The sequence below is a fragment of the Rhinatrema bivittatum genome, chromosome 12 (assembly GCF_901001135.1).
Source record: "Rhinatrema bivittatum chromosome 12, aRhiBiv1.1, whole genome shotgun sequence".
NCBI classification, from domain to species: domain Eukaryota; kingdom Metazoa; phylum Chordata; class Amphibia; order Gymnophiona; family Rhinatrematidae; genus Rhinatrema; species Rhinatrema bivittatum.
The window spans coordinates 25,046,075-25,058,714 of record NC_042626.1 but is presented as its reverse complement, the minus strand read 5'-3'; the positions used below and the strand labels follow the sequence as shown (position 1 = coordinate 25,058,714).

At 47.7% G+C, this 12,640-nt stretch overlaps 1 protein-coding gene across 7 annotated transcripts in view; it reads right to left on the bottom strand.

Annotated features, from left to right (window-relative positions):
- Positions 1-12,640, bottom strand: part of CADM1 (cell adhesion molecule 1) — a 564,860-nt gene that overhangs the window by 46,465 nt on the left and 505,755 nt on the right. For all 7 annotated transcript variants that reach the window (XM_029572377.1, XM_029572372.1, XM_029572371.1 and 4 more), the window contains 2 exons: positions 12,249-12,421; positions 2,289-2,360 (listed from right to left, as the gene is read on the bottom strand). In XM_029572377.1, the coding sequence (XP_029428237.1) occupies positions 2,289-2,360; positions 12,249-12,421 (245 nt within the window). The remainder of the gene's footprint in view (positions 1-2,288; positions 2,361-12,248; positions 12,422-12,640) is intronic.

Genomic DNA, 12,640 nt, shown 5'->3' with positions numbered 1-12,640 from the left:
TAAACAGGAACGTGTCACCATGGTGCAGCAGGTCGTAATTCGTAGGGACATGGCTGCCACCTCAAAGGCTTGTTTCAGAATGGCGTCCATGCGCCGGTCATGTGCATCCTTGAGGGCCGCCCCTCCCTCCACCAGAATGGTGGTGCGCTTCACAATTGCGCAAACTATGGTGTCTACCTTGGGGCATGCCAGCAGCTCCTTGGTTGCTGGGTCCAGGGGGTACATGCCAGACAAGGCCCGACCCCCTTTGAATGAGGCCTCCGGCGCATTCCACTCGAGATCGATTAGCTGCTGTGCTGCTTGTAGGAGGGGGAAGTGGTGGGCCATTTGGCGAAGGCCTTCCAGCAGGGGTTCATTCTAGGTTGCCCTGGGGTGCCGTGGCCCGGGATAGCCAGCTCAGACAGGCATTGAGAGACCAGGTCTGGGAGATCCTCCTTAAGAAAGAAGCGTCTCATGGTTCGATACGGCTCTATCGCCGAGGGAAGTTCTCCCTCCTCGGGGAGCTTGTCTTCTTCCACAGAGCAATCTGAATCCCCATAAGTGGGGCTTCCGGGTGGCGGGTGGCCGTGCCTAGGCCTAGAGGGTCCAGGGGTAGGGTCATCCGGTACGTACGGGTCCGTTCGGGGATCAGACTGCATCTGGACAAAGGCGTGAATCCCCTTGAACAATTCTACCCAGGAGAGCGAAGCAGGTTCTAGCCTTAGGGGCACCAGGTCTCTAGGGTTCCCTGGCTGCTCACCACGGCCTGCTAGGTCTGGGGTGTTCCCTGAGGAACTGGCAAGTATGCTGGGCTGGGACCGGCCCTGGCCTGGAACTCCCAGGGCCTCCTCACATTGGGCACATAGGGAGTCTGCTTCCTCGCTCTGTGTGGCTCTAAGGTGGCATGCTGAGCAGAGGCCTAGAGCTCTTATGCCTGATGCTGGAGGTGCTGGCTCTGCGGACGCATGGGCTCTCATACGCTCCATCGCGTCTGTTATCTCTATGCGCTTTATACTATATGAGAAGATGTGCGCCTAACAACGTGCGCTTATCAGCTTGCGCCTCTGAACGTGCGCCGATCAACGTGCGCCGATCAACGTGCGCCGATCAACGTGCGCCGATCAACGTGCGCCAATCAACGTGCGCTGCGCTTAGCACCGTATGCTGAATCAATGTGTATCCAGGTGCGCCCTTCAATGTGCGCTTCTATCAAATATGCGCCCAATTATTTTTGGGCGCCTAACATATGCGCCCGTCGCCTGTGTGCTTAGTCTGGACTGAGCGCTAGAGCGAGGCGGCGAACCAGGGCAGATGGCGAACGGCGAGCAGGCAGGCAAAATGGCGACCTCCTTGGCGGGTTGCCACGTAGGCAGACCCCCCTAATCCTCTCTTCCTCAGAGACCAGCAAAAGTAAAGATGTACGCCTTACCTGGTCTTCGGTGCTTCCCGGCTGCGACCCGGGCGGTCTCCGACTGCGGGGGGAGAGGGTGATTACCGTCACCGCCGCGCTCGAGGAAGTGCACCCGCTGCCTCTAGGCCGCGCCCGAACTCGTCTCGCTCGGGGGCCAAGTCCTCGCCGGGACCGAGGCTGCCACTCTGCCACGCCCGAGCCCTTCTCACTCGGGGGCTAGGTCCCTGCTGAGAGTCGGCCACCAGACCGAGGCGCGAACCTCCGAGGGACCACGGAAATCACCTCGGGAAACTCAACTGGGGGAGAGACCCGAGGGTATCACCACAGGAGTGCGGGGCTCGTCTTCAGGTAGGATTCTTCTATGAATTTAGTCGTTAGAATTTGGAAAAAACACTCAGCGAGCGTGAGGTAGCTCCAAACTGCTTTGGAGGCGGAAATTACTGAGTTGCTGCACTTCCTGCAGGGGTATATGTACCACGTGCTGACGTCAGATCCGTCTCCAACTGCTAGCACGAGCACCCTATACCCATTTGTAATGAGTCCATCTGCTACACGCTAGGAAATACCCCCTTTATTTTTGGTTTGTCTGTTTTTTACCAGCTTACAGACTAATTTGTAATCTATAACCCTGGTTGGAGTTTGAAAAGGCTGGGAATGGAATATCTGGCAACCTGGTGATACCATCAAGATTACTGCAGGGGAGGCTGGGGGAGCAGCTGCCCACCCCACCCCCCACCCCAATTTGATGAGAACGCTGAAATGTCCCCGTCTGTTCCAATCAACATGAAAACAGGTAAAACAGAGGGGGCTCCTCAGGCCTTTGCCCGAGTTCAAACATAACACACTAAAGAGAACGTGCAACAAAGGCCATTTCCAATGCCTATGGAAGGTACCATACCTGCGATGATGGTGGGGATGGTGGTGGTGGTGGTGGTGGTTGTTGTGGGAGGAGGGAGAGTTGTGGGGGGATCTGGATGAAAGAAAAAAATAAAAGGAAAATAAAAAGTCAAATTAAAAAAAAAACTAAAATAACTAAAACACAGGTTTAACAGAACAATGATCTATTATGAGCAGACAAAAAACAAGGACACAGATGTGGCTGGTTGATGTCTTTTGCAAAGCGGTGAATGAAATTCCCATGGTATTGAAATATTGTAATGGTGTAGCCAGATTTCTCATCTTTTGGTTACAAATTTTTATTCACTATGGTATTAAAACACAATTTAAATGTTTATTTAATAGAGCAGAGGCTCCCAACTAGTGTGCCGCAAAATTCTGGTGCCCTGCGAGAGAAGACTCAGTGAGCAGCACTCCCCGCCGGCCGCTGCCTCTTCCACCTTTGCCGGCTTTCTGCTGAGGTCAGGAGCTGGCGGGCCTCGTGAGAGTAGGGGGGCCCCCCCACCTGGTTCCGACTTCAGTGGGATGCCGGCAGAGGAGAAGGCGGCGGCAGCAGGTGCGGAGCGCCGTTTGTGCGATTCCTTTTGCTGCATGAAGATGATCCCAAGTGGGGGAGGGAAGATGGTAATGCCAGAGAGGTGAGAGGTAAGGAAAAAGCAGTGTTGCCGGGGGGGGGGGGGGGGTGGGGATGGGAAAGAGGTGATTCCAGAGGGTAACGGAAGGAAGCAAAGGTGGTGATGCCACAGGACTGGGAAGGAGGGAGGAAAGGGATGATGGTGATGCCAAAGGGTGGGAGGGAAGTTGGTGATGGGGGAACGGAAGGGAATTGGTGGTGCCAGGGGAGTAAGGGAGGGAAGGAAAGTAATGATGTCAGGGGATGGGAAGGTGACGATGCCAGTACTAGGTGATAGGCAAGGGGCAGTGGAAGGACGATGACAGGGGAAAGGGATAGTGACAGTGTGCTGTGATTAATTGTATACAAGTAGCCTCTCTTCCCAATCTACCTGGCTGGTTTTCTTGTAATCTGCTGTATTTTTGAGCAGCTACAATGGTACTCCTGGTATTCTTGGACGATGTTATTGGAGTAAGATTTCATCATTTTCAAAAGAGTGATGTCATCAAAGTGATTGCCACAAGGGCAACTGTTCGGGTATCAGGCAACAGCCACCCAAAGGCCCTATGCAATAAAACTTGGACTAGAAATATTTTACCATGAAACTCAGTAAAAGATTTTATGAGCATGTTAAAAATAGACTTAATGTACTATGCAATCTTTTTTTATTTTAAAGATAGCACAGTAAAAATTGGCCTTAACAATGTGGCCACAGGGCTCACATTAGCTGCGGTAGGAAATCCTTCCTAAACTGAAAGATCCGGTTAGTGGGAGGTATTTCATCCTCTCCCACCCCACCTGGAAGCAAAGCTAAAGGGGGATCACCATGACCCAGCGGATTCTTTCCCTCCTTCTACTGCCACCAGACTGCAGGTCAAAGGGACCACAGCTTCGAGTGCCCCTTTATCCCCCCTCCCCCCCTCTGGCTCCCCCTCCCTACCCTCTTTCCAAAGAGGTTTATAGAACAACCAGAGCAGGGGGAGATCACAATTCTCTCCTTCCCCGCCACTGCCCAGTTTAAGAACGGCACTGGCTGACTGCCCCGGGGTCACCATGGCCACTTTGGCTTTGCTCTAGGGTGGGGATGATGTGGATGAAACCTCCTCTGCTAACTGGTCCCTTTCACCGTAGGCTGGTTTGCTAGGGAGATTTCCAAACCTGATAAAAAAAAAAAAAAAAAAGCAACATCCAAAAAATACTCCTTGAGAGATTCTTCAAACACCACCGTCGGCGCTCATACCTCTCTCGAAGGTTACTTTAACGTACTCCGGCACCATCTAATAATGACCATCATACTAGGCAGCATGAGCATCTGCTGCCGCATCTAAAATCCATCAGCCTTATATATATAATAGGTTATTTCTCCAAACAATATAAAACCCCATTTATTTTTTTTTGGTATTTTTTCTTGCTATTAAAAGTCAACGGAACGATAGATTTTGACACTTATCTTGACAAGATACATTGCCCTCTTCTTAAAACTCTTATCCAAAAGTCCAAGATCAAATTGTAAGTCAAATAAATCCCCACAATATATCCCGATGACCAAACGTCCAGTCCGAAGCCAAGTGTCAAAATCTATTGTTTTTAATTGCAAGAAAAGATACAAAATAAAAATAAAAGGGTTTGGAGAAATGGCCTATGATTATAAATTAAGGCCAAGAGATATCAAATATGGCAGCAGATACCAATGTCGCCTAAGATGTTGGTAATCATTAGATGGGGCTAGAGCGTGTTAAAGTAACCTTAGGAAAAAAAAAATTAACACCAGGTCCTAGGCATGTGTTTAATTTTCAGGTTTACCCGAGTCCACGGAAAACAGATGATGTGGAGCGCATACCATTGCTATTTCCTGTGCACCCAAGTAAACCCTCATCTGCATATGGTGCTCCCTTATTTGCATATAGGAAAATGATGATTTCAGCATGCACAATTAATGTGATGAGAGACTGTTCACATGCATGATAAGGTCTTATGCATAGCATAAGTGTGCACAGGCCCAGGCCTGATAACCCGCACATTAAGATTTATTGCACAGGTCCTGTGATGACATCATTAAACCTGATTTTCTCCATGTCGCTTCAAAACAATTTTGTTAATGGCAAAAGCAATGATTTGTCTTCAGCTTTTTTTTTTTCTCTCTCTCTCTTACGTTGTCAGTAAGGCTTCATAAAGCAAATATACCGATTGCCATTTTCACTTAGCGGCCGAAAATACACTTGTTCCCCCAGGAGACTCTCTCAGGTGACATTTCCCAAATTCTGTCTTTCTTCCACAGTTATGGGAGTTGGGGAAGGCAAATCAGAAAGCGATTTACGCAGGTGATAGACATTTTACCTGCGTTCCTCGGCCATCTGGTAAATTACCCTCCCTCTACGCGACTAAAAGTCCCCAGCGTGTTATTTCATGATGCCAGGATTTTTAGCTGCAGACCTGGTGGAGGGGAGGGGGGGGGAACGGGACGACGTGTTTAGTCTAAGGGAGGAAAAATATTCACGCGGATGGCATTTTATCAAACCTACGTGCGTACTTTTCTAGCAAAATTTTACCTGCACAGAAAGCGGGAGTGCAAGCTTCCACGTGCACTTTGTATTCCGGGGTAATTTTCAAAGGTGAAATCCCTCGTGTATCTGCCCTATCAAAACTGCTGCAAAGACCGCATATAAAAAGTGCACTGGCGCTTTGCACCAAGGCAGGCAGTTTGAAAGTTGCCCCATTCCCCTCCCGCCCCCCCCAAAAACAAGTATAGCGATGACTGGGGAACGAACCCTAATGTGTTCTTTGCACGTCCTGTCCCAGGAAAAGGAATGGCCTTTCCCGGTGCCATCACCCCCAGGGTGCACGCCTCCCGGGGGACACCAGACCCCCCCCTATCAATGCTTAGAACCTCTCTCAGTCACCGCTGCCGCCGCCGGAGGGGTGCTGGGAAGGAAAGGGCCCCTTCATTCAACCGAACGGATGGGCGAGCTTGCAGCGAGGAAGAGGATGGGTTAAAAAAGGGAAAAAAAAAAATGAAAAGCAACAGAAGAGAGCAAAGAAAAGGAAAGCTCCCCGGGCGTCAGAAGGCCACAGTCGCACGCTGAAAGCTGTCTGCCCTTTCTCCAGGTCCTGCCGCCCAGAATTCTGAGCGTGAGCGCGGGTGGCGGGCAGGTAAGGTCCTGTTGAGTTCCACCCCACTAACTGGTACCAGCAGACAAGACTCTCTCTCTCTCGCGAGCCACTAACTCCATCTTGTTCGCTCCATGAATACACCCCCAGCAGGAAGTAAAATCACTTCTCAGCTAGCGACAAATCCAGAGAAATGAAAGGGGGAACAATGAATAGCAAAGTCAAGATGTGCCCCAGTTTACTCTGCTGTGTTTTTTTTTTTTTTCTAATGCTAATAAAATTGAGACTTCTTAATGCCATTCATGGTGAAGGCTACCGGAGCAGGGCTCCTACCATCAAAACCGAGTGGGTGGTAGGGGATTATTGGTTTATTTTATGACTAAGTCTATTACTATTAGCTTCACAATACAGCAGGGACATGGTATTTTGTGTTTAGCCCCAGCATACCTCGCTGTGAGTTTCTTTGAGGTCAGACATCTCTCCTGCCTGTGGATCTGGACCACGTCGTGACCTAGCCAGCATGATTTACCGGGGAAAGAGACAAATGCCACATTTGTATACGGCGCCTTTCCTGCAAACATCAGCCCCCTGGGCTTTAGAGGTAAATCTGAAAATGTACGTGCCAGTACCAGACCCTGGAGTTATACAAAGTGGAGAGAGAGAGAAGAAGCCATGTTACCGGTGTGGTTAGCCCAATATGGTTGGGTAGGCGTGAGCCAGGAAGAAATAAAGTGACTTTTCCCAAGATCACAAAGAGAGGCCCCTGGCAGAACCTGGAATCCAAACGTCTGGCCTGTGATACGCTGCCAATCTCTTCCCATTAAGCACAGCCCTCTGTTTTCATCAAATAATTTAACAAGGGGTTGCCAAGAGCCTCTTCTAGGACATCATGGCTTAACATCACAAGTTTGTGCTCTACACTTTTATTTGCTGTCCTGAAATCAACGCCACTAAAGTAAAAAAAAAAGTTTTACTTTAGCTTTTTTTTTTTTTCCAGGTAGTTTCAGGATTCATATGAGATGTGCTCAGAGAAATTACTTGGAGGGGAGGGGGTGGGGGGGGCCAGAGGGGTTAAAGGGGAAAAATGGCCCCTCAACACCCTCTAATGATCAAACTGAATTTTGCAAAGCAATCGGCAAGGCTTTGAACTCAGGACTCGTTTTTGCTAGCATGGAACATAAAATGATTCACGGGCTTTTGATTCTGAATTTTATCTAAAGCATGCCAACTTCACATCACCGCCACATCTGCTATTCTTTTCATCTCACAGAGAGCTTGTGGGCTCCTAATTAATGCATCAAACCTTTAATTATGCCACGCACACTTATTGTGCTCAGTGCAACTTCTAGGAAGTTAGGGGTGTCACTTGGGAACTGAGCACACAAGATCCTCTGTAGAGGCAGGAGGGGCCGCGCACCTTCCCCCCTTCACTCCCACTGCTTACTATTGGATACAAGCTCCTCCTGCCATTCAAGCTCACCTCTACCACGCTGTGTAGGGGGAGGGGAGAGGGAGACTTTCGGTAGGGGATTCAAACATCTTTGGGCAGACTGTGCAACATGTGTTGGAGTTTGGCCATAGCCCTGGGATTAGCTTGCTTTTGCCAAACTCCCTCCTCCCCTACGCCTGGATCGTCAGTATGCACAGATCAGAGAGGAAAGCAGGCGTCCCCAAGACGCCCTTATTCTTTATCATAATAAAGCTGTAGCAATGCATAATATGGAGTCCAGCTGTCCGCAAGAACAGCTGGGAAGCATGTGAAAGATCACACTAGTTGCGGTCTGGCTCATCTTGGTCATGTCAGACGTTTTGCTGAGTTTAGCATGACTTACACCATCACATCCATAATTCTAGGCAACCTCTCTCTCTCTCTCTCTCTCTCAAAGTTGTGTCAAGAATATCTATCATTTCTTCTATGAGTGGCTGAGTGACAGTCTCAGGCTCTTGCCCAGGGATTTAATTTGCTCCATTTGCACGGTTTTCCGTATTAGGCATGTGCTGTATAAAGACAGATGCCTGCTCGCCTCTCCAACCTTCCACACCGTGCGTTGGGCCAATCTTTAGACGTGCAAGCTGCCAATACAAACTTGGCGATTACAGTCAGGCGGTCCTAGTTTTACAACAGACTTCTGGCTAAATTACTTGCACTCACCTGTGCCACATTGTAAATAAGACCAGAGAATAAGTAGGATGCTGGTCTTAAGTTCAGCGTAGCGTGAGGAGAGATGCAGGAAAGATCTGGGACGTACTTTTCTGTATACTAAGTCATGGTGAAGCATGGGGCGGTATTGTGAGACTTATTCCTTCGTAGAATATATTTTGGCTTTAATTAATCATTTGTAGCCCAGCCTCTATCTGGGTTTATTCAGAAGAAAAGATAAATGGACCAAACAGATTGGTGCAGTGTTAGCACCATACAGGAAAAAATAGTACAAAATGTAATTCTGTATGTTGCCCCAGGTCAGGAGAATTTTATGTCCTAGGAATTTGAAGAGGGAGTGGCCTAGCCAATGATGGGCTGAGAACCAGGGAAGAAAAGCACAATGCTATACGAAATGAACAGTTTCAATAAATGCAATCTATAAATTTAAATACAAACGTTAATATATCTAGTGTATTCCTAACATCACACCATGCATCACATTTCAAAAATTATTTTGTTAAAACTGTTATAGCAAAATTCAATTGAGACCAAGAATTCACTAGATTCATTCATTTCTTACACTATCCCAATACATAAAAAAAAATACAAAATCCCTAACATTCACACCACGCAACCACCTCATTCATTCAATACATTATACTTCCAATAAATGAATGTAACAATAATCTTCCTATGTGCTGCTAATACCAGCATGTGGGCAATGGTCAGGGCCGCCATCAGGGCAGTATTCTTGGGCCTGCAGTATGGGGCCCCAGGATCTACTGCCACATATGGGGGCCCGCAGCCGCCAGGCGGCAGGTGCGCTTGGGGGATGTATTAGTTCATGGCAAAGAGGCCCACTGAGGCTCTCTCCGACAGTCTGTCGCCCAGGGGCCTACTGAAACCTGGAGCCGGCCCTGGGTGCGGGCCCCAGAGAAGGGAGAGAATCAATGCTATGCGTGTCTTTTAGACACGCATAGCATTGATTTACAGAGCACCGCAGACAGAGACTCGTCTGCGCGCTCTGTCCTGCCAGCGTTCACTGTCTGACGCGGCTGTGACGTCACCGCCGCGTCAGACAGTATGGGGCCTCAAAATTCCTGATGGCGGCCCTGGCAATGGTTATAGGAGATCCTTAGTTTTATCATTAGAAAAACTTTGGCAGTTATTAAATAGTTACAAACTGGCTGATACTTAACCTTTAGAGTACGACAATCATATTTCCAAAACCAGAACTGTCCGCTACACTCAGAATTGTGCCGTAAACAATCGTGAGGTCAATTTTCCACTCTCCAGAGACTGAAATAGTGGCTATAGACCACGATGCCTAATCGTTGAATATTTCAATGATCTTACATGTTCTACGAAACTCTTTCCCGATGCTGTGGCTCCCAATTTGCTTTTCACAGTCTGCAGTTACCTTCCATCGACCATTGCCATCATGATACCGCCATGCTGCAGTTCTATTCCTCCAATGTAACCAAGTGTCCACTTCAATATTCCTCCAATATATATATATATATATAGATTGAATGTATCAAAACTGTTCATTTCGAATAGTATTGTGGTTTTCTGACCTTAGATTGAACAGTGTGAGATGGTCGGGGCAGTCTTGTTTTGCTACTGAGTACAAGGGAAACCAAGGTTCAAATCCAGCTTCCCCATTGATGCTCTTTGAGATCTTGGGCAAGTCATTTTATCTCCAGTTGCCATTAAAATACCCACTAGGCTCTTTGGGGCAAGGACTTATCCTACTTGAATATTAATAAAGCTATAAGTCACCTTGAGCTATATTGTTATTTACCAAGTTGCTTTTTTATGATGCTTAATTTTGATTATGCATTTTATTTTATATTTTGTTTTGTTTTGTGTTGTATAATAAGGTATTTTATTGTAAACTGCTTTGTTTTTTTCTGAAAGGTGATATAACTAAACTAAAGATGGGATTAAATTCTAGATTATTTCTAATCAACTTTTGTGTGTTTCATAGATAGGCATCAGTAAAAAAATAAAAGTGCATTTCCTGTAGTGTTTTTCTATCAAATTCTCAGAAAATTCATTCAAAGTGCAAAAGAAGAAGAATTTCCTATTTTCAATTGCTATTTGAAAATTCATTTAACTTGAACAATGCTGACATCGTGTTTCCCAAACCTGTCTGGAAGAAGTTCGGAAGAAGATATAAAAACGCCTGCAAGACCTGTGTTTAAAAGTCTTTCAAAGTTCGGTCATGTGCAGAAAACCGAGGGCAAGGGGATCTTTGTTCTACGCATTTATTAGGGATGTGCATTCATTTCGTTACATTTTCAAAACGTAACCAAAGAAAATCCAATGAAATTTCATTGGTTTTGAAAATCCCCTCCCCCCACCAAATCCCTCCGTGGGCCACAGCCCGCCCCGGAGCCTCCCCCAACCCCTCCCTGTCTGAAAGCTCCTGGAACCAGGAACCACCCTGGCCCCCACTTACCCCCCCCCCCTCCTGTGGGTGATCCACGGCAACGTAAAAAGGGTAAGAGAGATGCACACTCGCCTCCTGCCCCTTCAAGTACTGTTTTCAAAATAGTTCCGGTTGGACCAGAGATGGGCGCCACAGCCTATTTAAAACGGCACCCGGCTCAGGGCTGGCTGGCGCAATGAAGCTGGCAATTTTGAACAGAGCATCAAGGGGGCAGAAGGTGTGTGGGCATCTCCTCCTGCCTCTTTTAATGTGCAGCAGACCCCCACCGATGGGGTGAGTGGGGGTCCAGGGGTGGTTACCAGCCCAGGCATCATTTGGGGGTAGGGGAGGGGCAGGCTACTAGGAGCTCTCTAGCTTTTTTTCATTTTTTGGGTATTTGAAATGTTTATTTCATTTTGGTAAAGGTAATGAAACAAACACAAACAAACAAACAAACTGATTTTTGGATTTAAAAAACCTTCCAAAATGGGAGAAAAAAAAAAAAGCCCATATGAATTTGTGGGTATTTATGAAAGCTAAAAGTGGTATATTATCATGAGTGCATTAAGGGGGCAGTAATGACACTGCCGGGGGCATCTCGTAAACCTGCAGAGTTTCCCTTTGCTGAGGGCTGGCTGGCACCCATGGGTGCTTTGGTACCTGCACACTTTGTAACTACTTTGCAGCTCAGTTACTCAGGTAAAAGCTTTTAAAAATTGTCATCTGAAACCGCAGTTTTCCCAAAGCAATGTACAGTTAAGTAAGTTCAGGCACAGAAGTGGGATTTCAATATTTCTACCCTTGCCAAAAGTGCCCTGGGAACTGTGCTCCCTAACACTATGCAGGCAGATTGGGTCAGTCCTAACTCAGAGGGAGAAGTGCCACCTAACACCATGCTGAGATACTGGGTCGGAAGGAAGAGTGCATCCCACTGAGCCACCAAAACGACTTCCGGAGCTCTTCAGAGGCCTCCTATCCAAATACTGTGCCGACCCGAGATCTCATGGGATCAGAACCTAAGGGCTTATGGCTGGGAACATAGGAATAGCCTGCGAAAACTGACCCAGGATAGCCCGTCTCGTGCCAAGTAATATTCTGTGCAAAGGCAACAGGGCTTGTAAAGCAGAACCAAACTCCTGGAAAAAAAACAACAAAAAAAAAAACCAACGGGAACTTTGATGGGTAGCAAAAGAATCAACATCCCCCCAAAAACGTTACGTTCTGTTGATCTGTAAGCCATGGGAAAGAAAAAGCTACTGAAAGCCAGAGGTCAGCCATCGAACCCAGACCCCATCACCTTCATAGAGTGTGATGCAGGTCATTTCCGGTGGGATGTCACCCGCTGGGTGCTAGAGAGAGAGAGAGAGACACAATGAAGCCAGCGCTGAGTGAGGAGAGATGTGAAATAAAGAAAGATAAGAAAGAAAGAAAGAAAAAGCAAAAAAAAAAAAGGTGCCTTCCAAACAGCGTTCTATGATGAGGAGATGTTGTCCTAGTCCAAGTATTCCTGCAGGGAAACGTAAAAAAACTCTTCCTCCTCCTCCCCCCCCCCCCCCCCCCCAAAAAAATCTTTTTTAAAAAGTGTTATTTTTGAGGATAACACTGACGAGCAATTGGGTGTTGCAGTCACTAGTTAGGCAACGATCGCGTTTCTCTCACGTACCGTATACGTAGAGCTTGTAGTCAGCGTGCGAGGCGCCCACCGCATTCGAGGCGCTGCACCGGTATGTGCCGTTATCGGTTTTGTTTAGGTTGTTGATAAGCAGCTTGATGCCAGACACCATGGCGTGGGCCGGCAGGACGTCGTCTAGTCTCGTCCACCTTATCCTGTCGGGTCTGCGGGGAGAGGAGAAGCAAGACAGCAACAAAATGGAACAGCAGTTAGCCCCACAGCAGCCGCTCACCCTGCCCGGGGGGGGGGGGGGGATTTAGCTTATGGTTCCATCTTCTAGCACAAGAGGTGGTGAATTGGGAGTCACGCATCCTAACGGACCTCTAAGGCCCTGATTCATTGAGGGCTTTGTTTCCCTCCCCTCTGCCCTGGTCGCCAACTTC